General features: G+C 42.1%; 1 protein-coding gene across 2 annotated transcripts in view; it reads right to left on the bottom strand.

Moving 5' to 3' along the window:
- Positions 1-2,428: 2,428 nt before the first annotated feature.
- The window catches only part of ST3GAL6 (ST3 beta-galactoside alpha-2,3-sialyltransferase 6), a 24,547-nt gene continuing 1,848 nt past the window's right edge, over positions 2,429-25,127 (bottom strand). The window contains exons 2-9 of one of the 2 annotated variants that reach the window (XM_010134979.1): positions 23,769-23,846; positions 20,866-20,969; positions 19,513-19,576; positions 11,866-11,961; positions 9,530-9,716; positions 8,348-8,485; positions 4,619-4,771; positions 2,429-3,098 (exon numbers count right to left, since the gene is read on the bottom strand). In XM_010134979.1, coding sequence (XP_010133281.1) covers positions 3,018-3,098; positions 4,619-4,771; positions 8,348-8,485; positions 9,530-9,716; positions 11,866-11,961; positions 19,513-19,576; positions 20,866-20,969; positions 23,769-23,846 — 901 coding nt within the window. In that variant the 3' untranslated portion in view covers positions 2,429-3,017. Of the gene's footprint in view, positions 3,099-4,618; positions 4,772-8,347; positions 8,486-9,529; positions 9,717-11,865; positions 11,962-19,512; positions 19,577-20,865; positions 20,970-23,768; positions 23,847-25,127 lie in introns of those variants that run through there. The other variant, XM_010134980.1, reaches the window with a different exon arrangement.

Below are 25,127 nucleotides of genomic sequence, written 5' to 3'. Positions count from 1 at the left end.
AGAATTAAAAAAGAAGAATTAAAAAGGAGCAGCCAATAAGGACAAATGCTCATAGACAGCATATTAAATGCATTGCAAATACCACACATTGTGAGAAAAAAAAAAATCTTAGGGAAACAAAAAAAAGCTGATGTGGTTAAAAAGAGTCTATTTTAAGTTAAAAGTTTAGGGGACACCATCTGTTTGCCATGAAAATAATTTTCCAATTATTTTGTTAGGATTCTAACTAGAGCAGAACAAACTCCACCCCCATAAAAAGTAGAAAACTTCTAGGAAAGTTAGGAGAAGGAATCAGTTTAGGTTAGCGGCAAGACTGGAAAGGACATAAAACAGAGAAAACAACCACATCCTTGAAAGCACCATCACAAGAGCCAGGCACTGTGATGAGAGGGCAAATTCACCACTCTCCTCGAAAAAATCCTCGCAGTCAGCGCACTACAAGACGTCACACAGACGCAGCTGGATCTGTGGCTGCAGTCCATGGGGGCGCAGCTCTGGGGGCAACCAACCGTGGGTTTCAAGGGGCAAGAGGCAGTCCTCCACTTCTGCTTGGCTCTGCTCTCAACAGCATCTGAGATCTACCAAGGACTTGTACACAACAGGAACTCAGACAACACCCTCACCTTTGTGAAAAGCCTTATTTCAGCTTTTTTTTTTTCATGTGAAATTGCTGTTGTCAGTCTAAATCAGTGCAGGTCTGATACTGAACAGTCACATACAAACCTTTTTAATTAACTGAAATAATCATGAGAAATAAATGCTGGTAGAGACAAAGACAGCAGTGTCATTGTTTTCCAATGCAATCTTTCACCTATTTGTATTCAGAGTTTTAAGCAAAGAGCTTCTCAAAGCCTCAGAAGTGTGCATTTAAAAAAGAAAAAGAAAAAAAACAAAATGCAAATAATTGAGTAAGAGCTCTTCTGCCACCTGGTGAAGAAATTATGGTTTCCTCCATCTCTACCACCACAGTCACTCATTTTGGTGTTCCAAGGACTTCCTGCACCCCTTTCTCCTCCACACCTGCCACCCTACACACAGCTGGTCAAGAAGCCACCCCCTGCAGCATCACCTGCAGCAGCTGGGTCCAAGGAACACACACTCAACTGGCAGTACACCATGGCAGAGCCTGGCCCTGGCTGGGGACATATCAGGGTCCTTACTCAACCCCTGCCACAGATTTTTATGACGTCTAGAGTTATTTCTGATATGCCCAATTTGTTTGGAACAGACCAAAGCTCAGGATTCATTAGAAGAAAACAAGCCTCCTACCCTTCAGCTGTGGCTCCCCTCCAAAATCAGCCTGCCCTCAGTAATTTCCAAATGTCAGAGCTAAGGAGCTAAGGAGGGAGATGAGAACTATGGGAACATGTTTTCTTTAAATACCTATTGCACTCCATGAGAGAAATAGGAAAAAAAAAGACAACTCTTTGGTCACTTCAATGCTTATTCCCCTGCACTGCAGCAGCAAAGAAATTCAGTACTCTTGTAACCCTCAATGTCTGAAAACACAGATACGGTGCTCTTGACCTGCTACAGGTTTTAATTTATATTGTAATTGTTTGCTCTGCTCCTGAATGTACTAAAACTCTATATAAAAAGCAGCAAAGATCTTTTTACCAACTCTAAAGACTTTAAGTGGACTTTTGTGCTTCTTGATCAAGATAACTACAAGATCTTCCAGCAAATCTGCCACAACTAAACGAACACATATGTATGAGAGAATTAAAACAGCATATTACTTGTTCATCTCTGACAGTTGTCAAGGGCATTCCCAGGCAGATTTATTTCAGCAGGCTTGTCCAAGACAAACCAATACAGGAAACATAAATGTCCCATTAAATATTTCAATTAAAATCCCGAGTAAGTTCCCACCACTAAATGATTGAGTTCAGCCTCATCTTTTAAATCTAAATGTCGAGACAGGAGAGGTAAACAGAAGCTAAATGATAATTCAGCTGAGGTACATCTTGGGTATTCCCTAGCACACTACTGCCAAAAATGGGAACATTCATTGTTCATATTGATGTATTTCCAAGGTGGAAATGCATTACAACATCTGAGAAAGGTTGTGCTGGTTTGGAAGAAGTACACCACAGTTCTTGGGGAGCAAACGGAAAGATATATGAGGTCCCATCCTGAAGATCCAGGAATCCACAAGCATTGGCTCCAAATTCAAACACAGGCATGAACATCTTTGTCCCAGCTCACGTTTCTGTTGTGCTCTGGGGGAAGCAGCTGACACGCAGGTAGTTAGGACAACCCTTCATTCTTCATCCTCTCTCTAAGTCAAGTCACCAACCGTAAAATTTACTGGATGCGCAGTGAGCATGATTTTCCATAAACTGGGTACAACACGAGCATTGTCAATACCAACATCTCCACAAATGAGACCAAAGGGTCTTCACCTTCAGCAGAGGCAGGGAGCAGTTCAGAGTTGACAGCCACTGAAGAAGCTGTGGCTTCTTTGCTGAAGATGGATGTCCCTTCCTCAAGGGTAGGACAGACCAAAAGCCGTACGCTTGGGTATGGTCCCCCTTCTCCCAAACACACATTAATGAGTTACAGGCATCATTTTAAAGCCATCTTCACACTACAAGACAGACATTCAAGCCTTTACATCCACCTACTAATTAAACAATGGTTGTCTCAGACTCTTGACAGTGTAACTCTTTTGAAGGACATCAGAAACAAAAGTATTCCAGATGAGTACTCATTTGGAAAGAGTTCTTGCTGATAAATAAGTGATGTGCATCACATTTTTATATATCCCTGATACTTTCAGCTGAAAGTTTCATGGTTTTCCCATTATTAAATAGCTTCACAGAAATTCAGTTAACTTTGTTTGCAACAGGACATTAGCCTCAGGCTTAGAAGAAGCTTCTGCCTTGGTGAGGTTTCTATGTTCCTTTTAATCAGTAAACAGTTATGCTGCACTTTAAAAATAAAAGTCATATAAAAAATAAAAAATTTTCAAATCTTGAAAATAGTAATTGTTCTTCGTACTTTCCATTCAGCTTTCACGTCAAATTGACCACAAAGTTCTTGTCTATAAGCTTCTTCAAAAATTTCTGCTCAGCGTTGATGTTGTGGTATTCATTCTAAAAAGATGTGAGGGAATAATAAATAAATTAAATTCAAATTATTACCAAGACCATCACTTCATTATTCTTCCTTTTTAATTACCTGCCGTACCTGGAAGATGCTACGAGCAGGAAAGCTCTTGGGAAAGGACTTCTTAGTAAAGACTGTATCACAGTCTCCCAAGAAACAGGTGAGTTATTCTGATGCTCGAAACTAGGTCACATTTTCCATTAGGACACAAACAAAAGCAACAATCCTTCAGCGGCATGTAAGGGTGAGACATGGTCTCACAGAAGTCCTTCCATTGCTAAGTCTCCCAATCCCTCCCCAAGTTTAAAGGGAACAGCTCCATAACCACATTTACAGCACAAACAGTCAGAAAATTACTGATTCTCAGTGAGGTTCTTGAAAAACACACATTGAGCATTTGTAAATCAGAGGCATCCTGCCTATCAGTTTCAAGAAGTCAAAATCATCTTCTGTGCTGTATCCAGATCCTGGATACACAAGAGACCACCAAGGTTAATGAAGGACAACACAAGGGAAGTAAGTTTACTGACAATCTTAGACACAGAGTCGGTAAATTGAAATGAATACAAATAATGCATAGAAGATTATACATTTAACATACAATATTTACAATTCAACACTAAGGAATTAATGATAAGGTTTTTGTTTAATTGTTTGGTTTTTTAAGTTTCCTAAAATCTTGAAACTTAGGGATGTCTATTCAGCTAGTGAGGTTGATACCTTAACCTAGCTTTGTACACACTGCAAAAAAAGCACCTGCAGAGAGTAACATCAAAATGAAGAAGAGCTCAGTGTTATAAGGAAAACTCTCACAGGAGCGGGCACCTAGGAATCTTCATGAGAGACTCCTATGAACATTGCCCCTATCCTCCTTCCTCAGAAAAGGGAGGAGTAGAGAAGATAGTCTCTACGTGCACTGGGCATGCACATGGAAGAGAAAACTGTTAGCACTGAGGTAAAGGGGAGAGGGAGCTGCTTGGAACACAGAGCTGAAGACAAGAGCGGAGTCATAAAAGAAAACAAAGGCGTGACTGTAGCAAAGGAAGAGGCCCTCCTCTGCAGAATGGGAGAAGGCATCCCTGATATTTGCCAGCCTCCTACTGTTCCCTCATGGTGGCTTCTGCCTCCTATAAGCAGTTCCTTCTCTTCCTACCCCGCTCTAAGAACTGCTTTTCTTTTCAGCTTTCCATTGCTGAAATTCAGCTCTTTTCCTAATTGCAAGTTTGTAGGTCTTTGACTCCTTCCCTTCTTCTTCACTCTTCTTTCTCTTTAAGAAATTCAGCAATCACAACAAACTGTGCAAGGAGCAACCAAGGAAAAAGAGAATGCAAAAAGGTACAACACTAATCATGTTCTGAGAGTGCTGGTAAATACCCCTCTATGAGCTGCGTAGCCTGAGGATGCCAGTAATGCAAGACAGAAAATACAAATGGATGTATCTCATGGAGGCATTGCAGCATACGGTGTAGCACAAGCAATAGAAATACCATGATCCACATTGTCATACCTGCATCATCTGAGACATCGTGTCATTGCCATAGTAGTGCAAAGAACTGTTTCTGTCAGTGAAGTCATACTTGAAGCCTGCCAGGTGAACTTCGTGGCATATGTGAAATGCTAGTGTAATGGCAATTAGTCCTGTCGTTGGATGCTTGGGTTTCTAAGACGAAACAGAAAGAGCATACATACATGAATAAGAATAACCAGCAGCTTGACGGACACAGCAAGCCTAAGAAGTAAGGCAGTGGAAATGGGGCAGCCTGGCTCTTCTACAGACAGTTGGCCTTGTGGTTTGATCCCCTTGTGTCTCATAACGAGCAAGTAAGGCAGTGGAAATGGGGCAGCCTGGCTCTTCTACAGACAGTTGGCCTTGTGGTTTGATCCCCTTGTGTCTCATAACGAGCAAGATATTGCCCACACACTTTCCATAACTAGGGTATCTGTCATGGGATTCTCTAGTTTCTAGAGAGCTCTGAGCCCATACTGTCTGTAGTCCTTCCTTCAGCAGAGGCATCAGGAAGGTCTCCCCATCCCTCTGCTCAGCAACCTACTTTCATAATACTGGTCAGACTTCAATATACTGGAGACCATTTCACCCCATCGAATTTGACTGAATGAGCAGACATGTTCAGAAGTCTCTGGATGAGGGAGATCCAGGGAAACAGAATATGGTATGTCTCAAAGCTTTCTAATACCAAACTAAAAACACATGAATGCTACTGCTGCATTAATTTGGCTGCATTTGAACTTGTCCAGAGCAGGGAAATTTGAGAATAACACAGCTTTAGGTCTTCTCCCACTGCTTCCATTAGAAGAGCATAAACTGTAAAATTGCTTACTTCTTTCAGTGAGACAGCTCAGAAGTAAATGCAATGTAAAATATCAAAAACAGATTATGTGCAAAATTAAGAGCACCTAACGAAAAATCAGAATTTCTTACAAGAGCAGAAAACAACTCATTGCAACTACCTGTCCTATTTTGTGATCAAGTACACGACTCTTAACAGCAGCATTAGCTAAAATGATCTAAGAAAGTAAAAAAGGCAAGGTCTGGACAGAGAGGTGAACTCTTTCACTAGGTTAAGTGATGAAGCTAACGTGAGAAAGTGCCCTCAGAAATGGACAAAACTTCCAGGCACTAATGCCCTTCTAAAAATTTTGTCAGAGACCAAATGAGCCAAACGCTTTCTGTAGCTACAATTAAACCCCAGCTGAGCATGAAATCCTATCCTTTTGTATCTCTTACCCAAGCCTCAGTACACTTGATTCTGAAAACAAAGTACTGGCAAACTAGCACTGGACAACTCTGCACAGAGAGAAGGTAGATGGACTCGATACCTAAAGTTTCTTTCTATCATATGATACAATAACAAATTCCCAGGAAACAATTACTAACATCAGCTCTGTAAGTCTAATTAAAGTCACAAAAATGAAGCTTCTATGCAGAATTTTTTCTGTACCTTTATACATTTCTGGTTCAATAAATTACACCAATTTAAAACCCATGTGGTTGCCCAGGGCTGTTAGCAAAATAACTTTCTGCCCTGGGAGCCCAATAGCATGAAATTAGTAGAGATTGTCGCAATGTCACAATGCACAGGAACCATAAATAATGGCATGAATGCTACATGTAAGGATTTTGCAATATCAGGAATATCACTTGGTGCCACGAGCTTTGTTTACCTTTGGCTAAAGTTCATCTCAAAACAATATACGAAAAAAGCAACGCTACTTCTAAAATGTATTGTCATGCTAGTGCCCCAGCAATATCCAGATATCCTGGGCCTGTAATGAAGTTTGTTCAGCCAGTCATGTTTAATGGGAATAAGGCGCAGCCCTGGAATGACTCTGCAACACTTTCTGAGCTCAGTGCTGCTGGGACAGCACATCCAATTTTACAGTTGTTCTTCCCAGCTCTGCTAACACCATCACAGTGGCTAACAGAGAAACAGACGTGCTTGCTGGACTCGGCACAAATGTGCACACAGGGAACATAACATTGGCTCAACGGAAAAGGCAGAGACAACAGGGGAAGCAAGTCTTTGGCATCTCCTGCAGGCAGAAGGGACTGAAGCACAGGACAGCAAAGGCAGACCAGCATCCGCCAGGGACACGCTATGGGGACAAAGGGCTCCAAACTAGGTCCTGAAAAACGCTGCCACGCCAATGGGAATACCCAAAGGCATGACCTGCAACTTAACCAAGCTGTGCCAGAGAGACTGCAAATGTGCAGGCTCCCAGCCATGGCCTGCTTCTGAGATGGGAGGAAAAGTGAGCCTGAGCTTGGCCACTGTTGCCCTCAGAGACGAGGGGCTGCAAAAGCTCTGGGATGAAGCAAGTGGGATGTGGATGTGGCAGAAAGGGGCTCCAAGCACTGACACACTCTGCCACAGCTCTGGGCAGGGGCACCCAGCAAGCAGAAGAGGAGCAGAGGGCATGCGTGCTTCCCAAAGCAGCTGAGGGGCCTGTGCCTCCCTTACCGGCTCCAGGACACCGCACACATCTGTTAGGCTCACTGGCAGCACTAGTCTTACTTTTACTCCCACTGAGAGGGGAGCACAGGAGGAAACAGGAGGGATTTCTGGAGCCATGAATGTTCTGTGGCCCTTTAGGACATAGTTACAAGCCCAACCACTACGCTGCTTTCTTCCCACCCTTGGCAGAAGAGCTGAAATGCCATGGATCCCCAGCAAGCATGCAGCCAAACTAGGTATTCCAGTTTTAGAGTTAATAAGGGAGGAAAAAGCAAAGAAAAAGAAAGAAATTCAGAACAGAGAAAAGAAAAAGGCACAAAAACTCTCAAAAGCAAAAAACCTCAACCCCCTAAAATATTAAACCAGGAAAATGTTGTGGTAGATACTCCACAGTGACAGCCTGTCAAACGTTTCCACATATGTCAGTTGGCTGATCCCAATGAAGCAGCTCTGTGTGACAGCATAACCCCAGGAAACAATATTTGTTCTAAACAGTACATGGTCAGCCCTGACTATGCAAGGTCTCCAGCTTGAAGCCTTACCTTTCATCAGAAACATTCTTTAGTCATAAACTGACAGTTAAAATGTATTTTTACATCTAAATAGTTGGTTAACTCATTACAATGCTTGGCATCAAATCGGTGAGCACAAGAATGCTGCTAGACGTATGTCATTAGTGTGGGGCTGGAATATCCTGTGTGCTCCCCAGAGGCCCTACCCGCCCCTGGCCAGACAAAACTGCAGCAGTGTTAGAATTACTGGGTTGCTGGGTTTTGGGGGGAGTGGGTTGTTTGTTGGCGGGGGGGGGAAGGTTGGTGTTTGTTTTGTTGGGTTTTTTTGGTTTGTTGTTTTGTGGATTGGTTTTTTTTTTTTTTTTTTTTTGCTATGAAAAACTATAAAACACCCTACATGTAATGATTTAAGGCTCCCTAATATTTGTAGAGGCTCCTTAGATTTGCCATGTTCCAGTGCCTATCTGCTTTTCTCAATTTTATGAAATGCCTTGTCTGTCCAAGTAGTCTCATTTAATACTAATTATAGAATCCACCGAAAAAAAAAAAGAGATTTTTGGCATACAAGGCTACCCATTCTCTTTCTGGATTCCATTTTCCCATCTTTTTTGAGCACCATCTAAATGCAAACTACTGCAATGTGAACCTAAGAGATGTTCTAACATAGTCCACTATAATAAAGAGATAATTGCCTCTGAGTATACATTTAGGTCACACAAAACTAAAAGGCTGAGAAGAAAAAAATCCCACCTCCTTCTTGGGAAACCTTGTTGGGAAATGAAGCCATTCATAAGCTGTTTTTCTGGTAATGCTTGGATCAAGAATCCTGATTTGACTAGATTTGTATATCATATTCAGAGCTGGTTTCTTCCAAAAGCCTTTAGCACTCTGTAACAGGCAAGTAAATACACATTTTTAACAGTTACAAACAGTTGATTTTGGTTTTCTTGCAAATCTGATCAGAGCAAAATCCAAGGGCAAGAGATTGAGGAATAAGAGAAGTGCAGAACCTCCCAAAGTTCAACAAAAACGTGCAAAACTGTGCTCCTTCAACAGGATAACCCCACATAGCAGCAGAGGTTGGGGCCGGCTGGCTGGAAAACAGTTTTGCAGGAAGGTCTCTGATGGACAACATGCACCAGCAGCATGCCCTGCAGACAGTAAGTGTTCATCGTGTGCTTGGCCACATTAATAAAAGCATAGAGAACAGGTAGACAGAAGGTATTCTCAAGTACTTTGTACTGTGCCTTTCTGCAATCTCACAAATGTTGTTTTGGGCTATCCCCTATACAGGACAGAGGGGCAAACTCGGCAGAAGGCCCCTAAAATGGCTGAGGGGCCAGAGCACACAGGAAACAAGGGTCTGAGGAGACTGGATTTGTTCAGCTCATCTTCAACTATCTGGTAGGGGTTTACAAAAAGAGACACACTTGGACTCTTTTCAAGGGTGTGGCAAAAGGACAAGGAGAAATTCTTTCCTGTGAGAGTGCTGCAGCACTGAAGCAAAGGTTGTAGAAATATTCTCAGAAATACTAAAAACTTACCTGGATGATGCCCTGAGAACTTGACCCTACATTCTTTCAACAAGGTTGTGGAGTAAAGACCTCTGCAGAGAGGTCTCTTCCAACATCATTCTGGAACTCCACCAAGTGAGCAGGATAAATTAATCTGGGAAATGTCTGGAGCATACATGTCACAATGTGCTAGGAAGAGGATAAAAAGGTATTTCCAAGAGGAAAACTGCTTTGGGGTGAGGAACTGATCAAATGTGTGTAACAAAGAGGACAGAAGCATTTATGGGACAGGGATATTGAGCAGACTCAGAGATCTAGTGCTCCTCCTAGCTAGGAGGACTCAGCTTAAGAGCAGAACAGGTATTTCACGAGAGATGTGTGGCAAGCTGAGCTGAAGTGCATTAATAATTACACTCACTACTTTCTGACCACTTAGTATCTCCCAAAGCCACTTCAAGTCACGCGGTTTGAAGACAATGAGAACAACAGTCGTATTAGGGTCGTAGTGCATCGGATCCGAGAAGATGGATTCTGGGTAAGAAAGGCGGAAAGTCGTCCTCCTCCCGACATCTTCTTCATACCCTATAACAGGGCCATTATTCATTCTGCAGAGGACAGAGACAGCAATGACTACCCCACCCACGTGCTTACTGTGCAGTGGCTGGCACACGCATTAGTCTGCCAGGCAGACAGCGTGTCCAGGTACAGGAGGGTATTAGTGGCCCAGCATTTATTTATCACATTACACAGTAAATGAGCAATTATCAGATGCACTCACCCTCTAACTCAGAGGGATCAAGCACACATGGCAACTTGGCCAAGGTGGTTTAGAATACAATCACACAATTGCTTATCATGTGTCATTCAAGCAGAAGGTCTTCTGATTTGGCTCAAACAAAGAAACCAGAGAAGACCAAAGAATATCTGGCTTGGCGAATTACCCGTCGTTGCTCTAGATCATGCTACTAGAAGATCCGAGTCATACAGGAAGCAACTCAAGCATGTTGTAGTATTCCTCACTGTTTACAGTACACAGGATTACAACTGTACCTGATCCCGATACGTCTTTATGTTTGCTTTTTTGTTTGGGGTTTTGGTTTAATATTACTCACACAGCTGCCACTGCTTTGGAATACAACAGATTAATAAGCAGTGAGCAGGTGGGTCAAGTCTCACTGCTCTGAGAGGGGCTGTGTTCAAGGCTTCGTCATGCAGTTTTTGTTTGGTGAGCGTGTTGCTTTGGAGAATTTAGGCAGTCTCTCTGTCTCCCAATATGACTGACTGCCTAGAACAGGACACACGCTGCTTAAGAGCAAACATGCACAAAACAAGTATGCAGACTAGGGAATATTTCAAAGTTTTATCAGAAGGTGCCACTAAATACAGAATGCCAGCACCACCTCCTTGTTCATTCACAGTAAACAAAGATGTACTATATTTCTGAAACAGTTTTGAATTTAGAGTTGTTTTTACATGTGTGACACCAGCTGACAAAGATTTCCATTTTAAGAAGAGTAAATAGATCTACAAGGAGCTCAAATACTTGAAATAGCTTAAAAATAATCCATGGAGCTTCCATGCATCATTATAATACCGTGAAAAAAAGTGCAAGGTGGGGTTTCTTTGGTAAAACACGAAGTTGTCAGGCAAGTAAAGTTTTCTAAGAATGGGAACATTATCAGGATCATTTTCTATAATTTTAAGGTTATAAGAGGATCTACAACTGAAGAATTGCATGTATTCGTTTCCACCTTATCAGTACGTCTTCAGATGCATATCAAACTCCAGGATTTGTATAGATATTTTTATGGTAGTGCTTGAAGACTGAAAAACTATTACTAAAACGAGTATTAGGATTGATGGCAAAGTAGCAAAAATGAGATTCTGTTCTACTGACATTCAACAAAATGTCAAAAGCAGAAAAGCTGAAATGGCAGCTCAGAGGTTTTAGTGAACGGAGGTTCAGGTACACTATTTGACAGGGTACCTACAGGCTGTTTAACCAGTTACTATCTCAATTCTTGCAATGCAGAAACTGATTTACATGCAGAAAATTCTGTCATAAATAGCTAACTAGTCCATTTTCAGTTTGCTGCTATTCGAGCTTCCCCTCTACCTCCCCTTCCTTGCCTGTTCCTCTCTGAGGACTTCTCCAGTTTCCCTAGTCCAGATGATTGCTCTTCAGACCCCAGCATCCTCTGGCAGATTAAGGCATCTCAAACTTCCAATACAAACTAACATGCTTGAGAAAAAGGGGCAGAAGTTATCATCACCCTCCAGCTGACACATACCTTGAGATGGACTTCCCAGCATAAACATTACGTTTAGTCCACTCTGAAAAATGCACATGCCAGCACAGGGCTAAGACAGATGTAGTGTAGAAGGTAAGAGGCAGGGCTGCCCGGGATGCCGGCCTACAGCAAGAGGCACATGCAGGCCTCCAGGCTGTCACATGCTTAGACCCATCCCTAGTGGCAGCATCTGCACGTGTGCCTCTGTATATGAAGCAGACTGACCACTTAGTGACCATTCCTCTCCCGTATCAGTTAGTAAAACACTCTCTCCCCTGTAACAGTCAATAAAACACAGATTCATTTTTGTCTGAAGTGTTTCACAGGAAGGATGTGATGCAACAAGTAAACCAGGAAGTTTTATACATTTTCATTTGTATAACAATTGAACTCTGAAACTACTCGCTGACAGCAAAATTTAATTCTTTGCACGTACACAAAATGAAAAGGAGATACCATTTACCTTATTATCACATCGTATGAGTCGATTTTCTCCCCTAATGTTTTATTTCGAAGTACTCCTCCATTACCAACCACAATACACCGTCGACAGGCAATGCTGTAGAACAAAAAGAACTTTTAATACGCATGACTTCCCTTGCTTCATATCGTTATTAATGATATATATGCATTCAGCTAGCTTATTTCCTAACTGAGATCCTGTGTCTTTTACACTCCTTGGCTCCTACAGAGAAGTCTCAATCCTGTATCACACACTAAGGCAGCTTCCAAAAAAATGTAGCTGCTTTATTTCAGGGACTGCTAAAGTCAGGAAATGGCTTCTCTCATGTAAAACTGGTTTTATACATGTCCTTTTTCTAGTGGTTTGCTGTTTAAGATCATCTTCAACCAGCTGGTGATATGGGTGCCAGCAGATAAATTATCTTCCACAATGCTTCAAACTTGTCTCAGTGTCAGGATATACCAACCATGATAGAGTAGGTCTGGAAAAACTTAAGGTGCTTCTGCAATATTGTACAACTCCAGAACTCTAGAGATCTCCGGTATAAGCTCAAGTAGCAAGATTTATGTTCACGATCTACCTTACAGGCCTCTAAATTATACATGTGAAAAACCTTAGCCCAATGACACATGTGATGGATCTTTAGATTAATATGATCATGTTGATTTTTCTCCTCTGCTTAGAAAGTACCGTCTAAACGTGTGCTGAAGTGCCTGCTGCCATGGACATAACAAGAGGGGTGCGCTTGACTAGAAGTTGCATTCTCGTATGACTAGATTGGAATTAAACTGCATTACTAAGTATATAAAACACTGAGCTACAAATTAGATCTTACACTACATCCAATCAAAATAGAAATTTTTTTTCAATTTAGAATATATATAAAGTTAAAATATACTCCCAAAAAAGCACTATGAATATGCTAAACTTATGAATGTAAATTCTAATGGTAAATTTTTCCATGTTATCTCAGCTTTTGTAAGCGTATCTCTTGCTCTCCGCTGTCTTATTTCAATGCTAGTAAACTGTGTGTTTTGCTAAGAAAGAAAAAGAGGCAGTGCACAGACAGGTTTGCTGGTTTTTTACTTGAGAAATTTTGGCTCTTTAGGGAACGTTTACATCCAGTGTATAAGATTGCAAACTCCTCCTTAGAGACTCAGTGCATAAATTTGTTGTAGTGCTTCTTTATTTAGAGCAAAAGCTGCTTGCGGCACAAATTTTCTTCAGGCCCAGACTCACAGCTTGCTGAGGACGAGCCACCTCCCAACATCCCACTCTCACAGACCACCAAATAAGAAAAAGGCCTTTTCTTACTGTAGGGGACCCCAGGACTGTGTCCCAAAGAATATGATAACCTGCAGTAAATGCCCAGTGTGGCACTTTATGCAGACTAATAAACACCTTTCTCCTCAGATAGTCCAACCCGTTTTTTCAGCTGAGGAAACTGCTATTTAACATCACTGAAAACAGCCTGTTCTAGCTAAGACTGACCAACATCTCAACATACAACACAGTTTCCCCTATTTCCTACAGAGCTGTTAACACAGTTATGCTGTACTGCATGTGGGCTAGGGAAAAGGAACGCCCTCAAAGCAATGCTGAAAACCTGAAGCTTACAGAAAAGGTGAAATAAGAATAAATGCCAACTGTAAAAAGCACAGGACTTCTAAGGTTATGTTGGAATGTCACCTTCTCACCTATTGCTCTAAAATCGCATTACAGAAGGAACTGCCTTTAAAAACATATATATTTTTATATATACATATATATAAATAGTAGTGCTAAATGCAGCTCTCAGGGTGAGGCTACATGGAAAAAGCAGGCACACCTTTCTTTACTAAGCTGCTCAGGAAACACTAGAAGCCAAGCATCCATAAAAAGATTTCAAGCTAATGTCTCAAGTCCATGTGACTCAGTACCTCGGAAATCAGAGGGGTTAAAACCTGTTACAACCTTCTGTCCTCACTATGCCCATTACGTCTACACCCACAGAACCCTTCCCTCTCTACTCCAGGACTGCTTCAGCCCATTCACTTTCAAATTAGTTCTTCAATATACTTTTGAGATATCCTGAGAAAGCAGGCTGATAAACATATGCCTCTTGCAAAGTGGAAGGAAGGGAGCAGAAGTTACCCTTTTCCTTAATTACACTTTGTCACTTGCAGATATATCACAGAGCTGAAAGCAGGATCCTCAGCTACAAAGAAGTAACACCAAGGAGAAACAAAAAAGGAAAAAAACTGAACAAAAAATGTGAGCAGTAAGTGGTGAAGGGGGAAGGGGGGGAAGCACAGAATTAGCGTATGGTTGAATCACGTTTTCCGGTCATTTACAGCATGCCTCCATAAACCATTGAAAGTTTCAACCATTTCAAACCTCTCAGTTCAGTGTCACCAAAAGTTATGTAGCCACAGCTGGATAACTGAGGTATGAACCTCATCACCACAATGCAAATCCTAAACTGCTACTCACACTCCAACTCCTTGTGGTACTTCCGAGCTAAAGTGTCCACCCCCCATATTTGGTGGACACCCTGGTTTGGCAGTCACTGACACACCATGCATGAACTCATCTTCAGGTCTCAATAAAAGTTAAAAAAAAAAATTGCTCCCAGTCTTGCTGAATTTTTTCTTTTATACCCTCTGACTACTTGGTGTGAATCCACAAAAACTGTCAACTCCATTACGAATGATTTGTATTATTCTGACCATGATAACCAGCCAAAACCTTTCTTTGAGGAGGCACTGCTTGTTCTGTCCCCTGAAGATGAACTTTTAAGTGATTCCTTATCACATATCTTTTTTCAATTTTTGGCAGAGGCTATAATTTAAGAAGCTTCTTCACTATGTCAATCCCTAGCTATTAAAATAGCGCCTTCCCACTTTGGTATAAAACTGAAGAACCATTTGGTTTCTCTCTGCACTGTGCACTTACGATGTAGCAGGAAATACTCAGGGCAGGGAGCGTAAAATAAAACATTTCTTTAGCACTGGGCAACGGATGTCCACATAGCCACAGAAGCTAGACAGCTGCTCTCAAGTCAGATGTGAATTCTCTCTCTCATACTGACAGTTGAGACCAGATCATGGCTAAGCCATCCAACGCTACTTGGGATAGAAAACAGTGAAATTCAAAGTTTAAAGTTTCAAACTTCAGTGCTCTTAATAATATGCATAGTGAAAAAAATAAAGTTATTAGCGGCTTCAAATAACCAATAAAGCATCTAACATTGGTATGTGAACTTTTGAAATGGATAAAGTCAACAAGCAGATCAAATACTCCTGATGAATTGTACACAAATACAGACAAACAAATAAACCAGACCGGCATTTAATCTCTGTCAAGCTCAGGAAGTCAAAGTGGGCCAACTAAAACATGAAGTCTGGCACAAATGTGCTACTTCTGAATTATCTCCTCCTCTTAGCCCCAACCAGTATTCAAGTGCCTCCAGTTACAATCACAGGTACTACAGTACATAGGACTGTGCTACCGTTTCACAGATTCCGCTGACAACAGTAAGCGGGAAGGGAAGTGGTTTATGCTGGAGAAAAAAAAAAAATGGGAACATAATTTCATAGAAAACTGACATATGAAATGGAGATAAAAAATATGTAGCAAGGCTGGAATGTATTAAAGAGTTATTTAAGTTAAATAAACTGACCTGTACTTACTGTAGATCACAGAAATCAACACAATGATTTTCGGCAGTCTGTTACTCCCAGGTATTTTACCAATCCCGCTTAAAATTTCTTTTTCATAACGTTTTCATATTAAAAAAAACCCAAACACTCACCCTCTTGTCAAGAAAAGAAATAAATTCAGATGTCCTTAAACAACATCAGGTGTGCTACAAGTAAAATATAACAGATTGAAATGTCTGGAGGTCCAGCTCACAACCACCAGCACAATATTGATGAAAGTCAAAAATAAGACCTCGGATGTAACAATTGATATAGCAATGGTTTGAGTGACTAAGGGATTGCATTTAGGTGTTGCAGATCTGTTTCAAGTATAAACGGATCATGATGCAAATCGCATGGTAACTGATCTCCAACATCTAAATGCAATTCCTTCAGTCACTCAAACCATTGCCCTATTCATGTGGTGTACAAGAGTCTTTCGACATCAAGGTCAGGCAGCAGTTTTCATATTTTGCTTATATGGTGAAATGCTAAAAGAAACATTTTCCTTGTCTTTAAAAGAAAATCATCATTAAATGGAAATGTAGCCATTAAAGGTCAACAGGCTTGCATCCTCTGCATTCCACTGAAACACTGTTTCTCTGAAAAAAGAAAAAAGATCTTAACTTCAACTCCTTTAACAAGGCACTCCACAGCCCCACCCCCACCTCTAGTCAGTTGAAGAATGCAAATTATTTCCTTTGAGGTTATTTGGTAAAAGGAGGATGCAGGGGTCACATTTTATTGACTAAGGATAGTGTAAACGCATTTGTAAGAATTTACTGCTGTTGAGCTTAGAGTCCTCACAGTGCCCAGCAAGTAATTATAAGGAAATGGGTAGAACAGGTGTTCACAGGTTACTCTGTGAGTATATCCCTAGCCCAGAAAACCCTTCTCTTACAGGCTACTATTTCACTGAAGTCAGTGACACTGTTCACCTACAGTTTTGGAGAACTAGAGCTTGACACAGTGAGAATTCCACTTAAGTTTGGAAAATGGCACTGTTCAGGAAAAAAATCATTTGTAGCTCACTATGTACAGATTTGTCTAAGCCACACACAAGTACAGCTATACAAGCACCATAGATTGAGTGCTCACATAGCCTAATATTTTTTAGAATACCTTACAGCAGGTTCCCCCACTCTGCCCCAAGAAAAGTTTATATAGGAAATGTGTTTTCCATTCTGCCAGGAAGGCTGAATTAGGCAACAACATTGCAGAGCTGCCTAATAATTCTGTGTTTATGAATGTTGTTCAAGTGTTTCACACTTAAAACCCACTGTATCTTGGTTAAATGTATAGATAAAAGCTTCCTTACTATAGTGATTCGTGCCCTGAGAGTGCTATACACTGAACTTGATGGATCTAGAAAGAATACATTGTGTGAAGTCACTGTACATCCAATTTGCTTATACTACTCCCTATTAAATAGTAATAGTTCTCATTTTGCTTTGGTACTACTGAAGTACATTACTTCTACTAAAATGAAGCACACTTCCCAGAACCACTAAACATATCTACCTTGGAGAAAGAGATCCTTTTCAAAGGATAAAACCCAGTTACCTTACTACTTTTGATCTATAGGACAGTAGGACACACACTTCCATTTAGAAAAGTGCTATGCTGTAATGCAAGTGCCTCTACTTCTCAGGCAAAGCAATTACAAAGTGGAACTTGTGATTTCAGGAAATTTCTCATACAACATCTGGCATTCTCCTTCAAACTCCAGACAAAAGACTACCCTTTGTCAGACAATTCTGTATAAATTTCCAATTATCACACACCTGATAAAAAATAGGGGGTTCTTTTTCCACACACACACACACACCCCCCAACCTAAAAGTAAACCTAAACATCTGTGGTAGGTTAGCAAAGGTCTCCTTTTTAGGAGAAGTTTGCTTTAAACCTATAGCATTTGTATTCCCTGCCTTGTGACGTTAAGCAGCATCCTCATAGGTTGAAAGTTCTCGCGCCACTTCCGCTTTAAAAGTCACGTGACTGTGCTGCGAGCTCAGTTCTTCCCGCGCTCTTGGCCACCGCGAAGCCAGCCGTGCTGTGCCGTGCCTGCCTGCTTGTTTCTCCCGGAGCTGCCATCACCGCGTGCTCACCGCTGCTGCAAGCCCCATCGCCACTGCTGCGTTTCGACACAACCGCACCGCGGGGACAGACCCATTGCGCTGTGTGCTGCCGCGAGCAGCGCTCGTCCTGGAGTGACGCCGCCACCGCTTCCTCGGCAAAGCACTGCCGCCACGAGGGACCATCTTGGGAACCGTGCGCTGCGGGGGATCGGAGCCCCCCCGTCTCGTCACAACTGAGGAGCTGCGCCCGAGAACTGACTGAGCTGCTTTTTTTGCTGGAAAAGCCACCGCGCAGCCTCAGCACGCCGCATTGGAGCCCCGCCGCAAGCGCTGAGCCCGGACTGCCTGTGTGCCCGAGAGCTGTTTGCTTTTGCTTTGCCTCAACCCATGACAGAGACTGGTAGGACTGTGCCAATTCTACTCTATCTCGTGCTGCCGGCTAATTCGTAACTGCGCGGGTCTCTGTGTTCTGGTCATGCGGCAGAACCACGTGGCCACCGCCATCTCAGATCACTGCCGCAGGTCAGTTTTCGCTTTTGCTACCAACCGCAGGTTAACCTTCGCCCTCCCAAAACCCTCAATATCTCACCGGTTTTCCTTTGTATTTAATATATCCCTGTTTGTAGTGTTATTAAAGTTTGTTCCAGTTTTCCAAAAAGCATTTTAGAGGTCTCACTAATTCTTTTCTCCCTTCCCCTATCTCTGGTGGGATAGGGAAGGGTATTATCGTCATCGGACCTTGGCTCAGCCTAGGCCAAACCGGTGACAACATCCTAGAAATAGATACTAAACACAGGGAATATATAAACACGGGGAGAACAAGGAGTACAGTAGGTAAGGAAAAGAAAAACTGGGTATTATAACCAAGAAAATTCTTAGGCTTGAAGACCAATTATTTTGTTCATATTCCACCCAAGTTTAATTAAACTGTGATCCTGGCATTTGGCTTGAAGCAACAGTCTTCTGTTTGATCTCCTTGATTATAAACAAAACCAAGTACAGCCAACCTCAGCATTATTTGCATTCAACCCTATTAAGAAGTCTGCATAGGAACATGATATATGGCAGCTTGTCAGCCTGTTTGACTGCTAGTCTGGGAAGTTATTTGCATCACTTGGTAAACACAGGATTTTAGTGTTTACTGCACTAAAAAAAAAAAGCCCAAATAAAAGGAATAAAGATGACACACACAAAGACCCTCCAAAATCAGACAAAAAAATCCCAGGAGAAGCGGCTTCTAACCAAGAGATTTAAACAGGGCAATCCAAGGCATTGGAAGAGAGTTCTCTCAGGCACGCGCCACTGTATCACACCCTGGTTACTCCTGAAATGAGAGAAACACCGTTTCCTGTCAGCTTATGTCTCCCTCATCCACAGAAAGAGGAAGCTGAGCATACATAAGAATAAGGACATGCAGCAGGTCAGCAGATGCAGTGTCATGGGGATATGCCTAAGATTTCTTTGGGGTAGAAAGAGTCACTGGCTTCCATCTGCTCATGTCAAATATTCTCTAGCTTACTACTAATAATGACTTTGAAGGAGATCGCATTCAGTTTTAAAGGAGTAGTTTCACTTTCTCTCAAATAGAAAAAGACATTACAGGAAGACGGGATTGCATTGGGCTAACAAATTCCTAACGCACTTATAAAAGGAAATCTGTAAGTTTAAGCGTCCTCACAGAAAAATTATTCTTGAATACTCCTACTACATACATTTAAAACCAAACTTATTTAAATCTTACAATCAGTTACATATATTGCTTGGACACTGCTGGTCAGGTATGTGTCTTGTCCAACTGGAGTGATTTCAGGATAATACCACCCACATTCCTTTTCAGATAAATATCAAAAATGAAATGAACAGAAATAGTAGCAAATAAACTATCTCACCCGTCATCTCCATTGGGAAGTCCACAGTTTTGCAGTCTTGAAAGGGCTAAATGAAAAAATTGCTCTAGAAAGCAAACAGAGAAGATTAATAAAAATGTTCAGTGTTTAGCAATATAAAAATAGGCATGTCACCCTGACTACAGCATTTTCAGACACGGTAGTTTTTACACACCGTGCATAAAATACTCAAAATAGGAACTTTTGTAATTTAAGGTCACAGGTCAATCAATGATGCCAAAGAAATTGAGCTTTATCAGAGGTTCTCTCTGGGAAGCTTTTCCTGCCCCTCTGAGGGAAAACAGCAGGAGATTTGTATTAAAAAAAAAAAATCCTAGCTACAGGAAATAAGAAGAGTTTCTAAGACCTGCATCCTGATTGATTTTATTTTTTCTTCTAACCACCTTCAGCTGAAACAGAAGCAGCCTTGACTCAAGGGGAGGGGCCTCAGAGCCAGGACCAGTAACAGCATTACGTATCTTGGAAGAAGACATCAAACCAGCCAGTGCTCACCAACAGCCTGGCCAGAGGCACTTTCCCAGCCCTCCCTCAGTAGGCCAGTGCCTGCTGGACATTCAACTGCCTCTGAGACACAGCCTCCACTCATTCCCAAACATACTTTTCCTCACCACAGTCCCAGAGGTGTGGGAAAATGCATCATCCTTGTTACGCTGATGGAGGGCAAATCAAGAATCTAAAGCCCAAATCCACAGGGTAGTAGGAAGAAGCACTGTTCAACGTTAAAAACTTTAAGACTTGAGACTTCACAACCCTTCCCAAAAGGGGCAACTAAGCCCCTTAGGGTCTCCGGCCCTGTTTACTCTGCCCTGACCAACATGGGCAGCAGGTATGAGCAGGCGAGCACTTTGCACAGGTACAGCAGCCATGCACCAGCAGGAGAACCCCTAGAACCCCAGTGACACAAATTGCCTGGTGGGAGAAGCTAGCCCAGTAAAAAGAAAGTCCCCAACCCAGGAACTTTTTCCTCAGTAGGAATCTGGATCCCAATCAGTTCAGGTGTGTTGATCAAACCCCATCACAGTGACCCAGCTAATATTTCCCCTAGCAAAGCACTAGCTACTTATCATTAGCACTCCAGCCCACATACAAACTAAAGGAAGCTGAATAAGCTCCTCTCTTCCCCACTCTCACCTTTCTGGAGCTTCTCTGCTAAGAGAGGCAACACCAACAGGAAGGTGCCAGGTCAGAGGGACTAAAACCACCATTAAGTCACTGCTAGATACCCCAGAAGGACTGACACTGGTCAACAGGAATGACCACAGCCAGAGATTCAGCTGGTTTTACACGTCATTTAGGTATTTTTGTTTAAAAACAAGGTATATGGGGAACACAAACCTGCTCTCTTTATTCCATAAGGTAGTTCAAACTTATCACTCCCATGGAACTCCGCCACATTGATAAAATCATTAGCACACAGGAACGGGTATATTTTGTCAACACTAATGAAGGGAAAAAGAATTTTCAAAAATTTACATGATGTATTTGAGTAAGTCAATAATTTGTTCAATTGTTTTTATCAAAAGGTTGTTTTATCCTGCTTCGAGTATTACAAATTTTTAAAAGAATAGAATTCACAAACACAGCGAAAGAAAGCAGATGACAGAAAAGAGGAGGACTGTAACAGAAAAGGTAGAGAGTGAGATAACATTATTTCTCTGCTAGCATAAGTTATGTAGACTCATTAAAATTGCATGATGGAAAGCTTATACCATGAGACAGCATATTTAAGAGAATACATAACCCAGGAAGACAATAAGTAATTTCATGTTTGACAAGCACATAACAGAGGCAGCAAGGAAAATCGAGCTATTGTTATTTATTGCAATTTAATAAATAAGAACGGAATTTGAAACAAGGCATTTTAACTCAAAAATACTGAAGACATCAGCTATTTAAGATGCACTCCCATTCCAAACAAGTTGCACTTTATGGCTGTGTTGATGTAAGTAGTTTGGGGCAAAAAAATACAAAGTCCTCACGTCCACATTACACACATCTGGGTTGGTTTTTTGTTTGCTTGTTTTATTTTTTTTTAACTCTGGACTAACTCTAGCAGGGTCCCACAGATTGAACACCCCTTAGCAGCTGCAGCACATCAGGTACGCTCCTGCACTGCATCTTCTGGCCTAGCCAGAAGTCAGGTCTGAAAGGAGCTACGTGCACATATGCCAGGGCCACCCTGCAATGGGAAGTATGGCACATGGAGATCACAAGGAAGCTCCTCTCAAAAGTACATTCCTCCTGCAAACCAGAACATGACAGTCATACCTTGTAAGCCTCAAGATAGAAAGAATGGGTCACTTCTTTCTTTAAAAGGCAGTATCCACAGACAAGGGTTATCTCGTATCAGGGAATGAGCTCTTATTACCATATGTGCCAAGTCAAGCAAATCAATGAATCCAAACCCAATCCTGTCACATTACCATGCCCTTGGCTTCACCTTGGAGTTAAGTCACTCACTGAACTGCAGACTTTGCAGTAATCCTGCATACTAGGTCTTATATTAAAACATTAACACAGACGTATGCAGTCACAGTGAGAGACCCTAGTGCTGATCATAGATATCCAGCCAGCACATGACTTGTTTCTCCTTTGTAACAGCAGTTAAAAAAATTCCTCCCTCAGTTTCACAAATCAAGTATCTCACTCTTTAAAGTCTACCTATTCAGAAAATGGTAACAGTAAAAAGGAAGAAAAAAAACCCCAACAATAAAAAACTCCCCCAAAACCCAACAAAAGACCACAGCCCACACACCAAGAACTGGGCCATAGGTTAACTAAGCAAGACCAGCTAACTTGGAGATATCATGCACTGAACACCCACATTAAACTTAATAACTTGCCTTGCTGTTCGGAAGCAGCTGGTAAGCTTAGACATAATAAATAATTTACCTGCTGTGAAGAGATTCTTAATTCTAGCTCTTCTAGCTCTGGTTCCTTTCCAATAAATAAATCTGCCAGGTCACAAATGCTTTCAACCTCCCCAGACACAGACCAAAGCACACAGACCAGATCTTCAGCTCATGCAATCTCTGTAAAGGAGCTATGGAAATAGGCAAGGGACTCTGTTCTAGCTCTGCACCTACCTTCTCGCTGTGCATCTGAGTGCACTCCTGGCCCCCTGTTCTGCACCAGAACCATCCTGCTGTGCCTAACACAGAGACAGCCTGGGCACACTCCACGGGCAAGGAACCTGGGACCATCTCACTGGGCCAGGCAGCTAACCAAATAAGACTAAAGGACTGCTTTGGGGAGGACAAACTTGAGATACTTCCACATTATTTAAAATAATAATAGTCTGAATTAAAGCCATGTTTCCTCGTAAACGAAAAGGACAAAAAGAAAAAAACCAATAGCATCTTTGCTCAGAGCTTTAAGACTCAGACTAAACATCTTCAAGCTTTTTCAGGGCCATACTCAATGTTTGCTCGGGCGAAACGCAGAGCCAACAACATAGCCTGTCTGCTTCTGGTCCTGTAGCACTTCCTTGATCTCTCATTTAAGACTTCTGCTCCTAATAAGCAAAAGTCCCAGTATTTCCTCAAAAACCTCTTGGATGCACTTCTGTGACCAGACATGTCCCTTATTTCGGGTTGAAGCCATTTCGTTTTTCATGTGAATGTTTCTTTACAAAGGAAGTTTCCTATGAGTACCTTAAAGTGGAGAACACCTACACACAACTCAACAATACCACTGCGGGAGAAGCCAGTGCCCATCCCCTTGGAGCTGGTGCCCGGGCAGTGCCAGCACGACCCACGTGGCCAGCTCCAGCAGTTCAGCCACATCAAGATGGATGTCATCCTCCACAAAAATTCTCTGGTTCCTGGCTGCTACAGAAATAATTAGCTATCAGAAAATCTTAACATTTAAAGTCCAGGTTCTTGCCAGCAGAATGGCCAATTTTCAGTCTTGGACATGAAGGCTTCTTTTACAGGAAAAGCATGGGAGAAAACTAAATTAAGGCTTGTACTTAATTTATTAAAATAGTTCCAATGTACTAGCTACTACTTCTGAACAGTAAGTATTTCTTTATTCAGTACATATACGAGCATGTTGAGATAGTTGTGTGTTATTGCTCAGATGCTGATCAACAGCAGGCTAAACCACTTGTCTTGCCAAAGCCCCAAAGCTGTACATCCAGAGGTGAATCAAAATGTGAAATAGTCCAGCATACATAAGTAGTCCATTTTTTCCAGCACAGCCTTCATTTTCCCTGCCAATTCCAACAGAAGACTCACCCCAATAAAGATTCAAATGCTGGTTTCAGGAGACAAGTGTCCAGCGCACTCCTTCTCTCCACAGCTGTAGGTGGCAGCCTGCAAAAGAAGAATTGCAAAGAAATACTAAAACAGAAAGGGCAGCAGCAACAAGGTAGGGAAATTTGGACATGACAAATTAATAAAAACTGATTACCGAGTTAACGCCACACCAAATTTTCATGATTGCCTCTGCCTTCATTACAAAGGTGGATCTTTCTCATTGCAGTACAATTACTTGTACTAGTAAAGGCTTTGTTTTTTATTCTCCCCAAGTACCGCTCCAAGTGGGTTGCAACCTCCCTTGCTCAGCAACTGTCCAAGCAGCCATCACCAGCGGTGCTCCTTAGGGTTCAATGCTACAGACAGTTCAATATATTTATCAATGCCCTGAATGCAGGAATTGATTGCTCCACTAGCAAGTTTGCCAATGGTCCAAAACTGGGAGGTGCCGTTGACTCTCTGGAAGGACAAGAGGTCTTGTAGAGGGTTCTAAACAGGTTGGAACATTGGGCAATGACTAATGGGATGAAATTTAACAAGTTGAAATGCAATTCTGCATGTAGGATAGAGCAATACCAGGAACAAGTATAAACGGGTGGCTGGAGAGCAGCCCTGCAGAAAGGGATCTGGGGGTGCCGGATGAAAGCAGACTCAATATGAGTCAGCAGTGAGCCCTGAGAGCCAAGAGGGCAAACCAAATCCTGGACTACATCAAACACAGCATAATCGGCCAGTAAAATGAGGTGATCATCTTGCTGTATTAAGTAATGGTGCAGCCTCTCCTTGAGTGTTGTGAGAAGATCTGGGCCCCACCATCTAAGAAGGATGGGAAGGTCCTCAAGTGTGTCCAGAAGAAGGGAAAAAAATTGGTGAAAGGGCTGGAAGGTATCCTATGAGGAGGGGCTGAGGAGTTTGGGCTTGTCTAGTTCAGAGAAAAAGAGGCTGAGAGGTGACCTCACCTCTCTCCTCAGCTTTCTGAGGAGAGGACATGGAGATATGGATGCTGATCCCTTCTCACTGGTATACAGTAATAGGACACGTGAAAATGGTTCAAGGTTGCACCAGGGGAAGTTTAGACTGAACATTAGGAAGCATTGCTTTACTAAGAGGGTGGTCAGACACCGGAACAGGCTTCCCAGACAGGTGGTCAATGCCACACCCACAAAGAAGCAGGACACCTGGGCTGAATCACCCTTACACCCATATGAGATAGTATCACAAGCACTCTTCAGAGGGGAGAGGGGAGTCTTGTTTGGAGGGGGGAAGAGACAGCACCACACAGGTTACTTCAAGGAAAATTAGATTCTTTGGGGAGAAGTCATTCCTCTCATAATAAGG

The sequence above is a fragment of the Buceros rhinoceros genome, unplaced genomic scaffold (assembly GCF_000710305.1).
Source record: "Buceros rhinoceros silvestris isolate BGI_N320 unplaced genomic scaffold, ASM71030v1 scaffold9794, whole genome shotgun sequence".
In the NCBI taxonomy this organism is placed as follows: Eukaryota; Metazoa; Chordata; class Aves; order Bucerotiformes; family Bucerotidae; genus Buceros; species Buceros rhinoceros.
The sequence above is the reverse complement of the archived record's forward strand: the minus strand, read 5'-3'. Positions and strand labels throughout refer to the sequence as shown.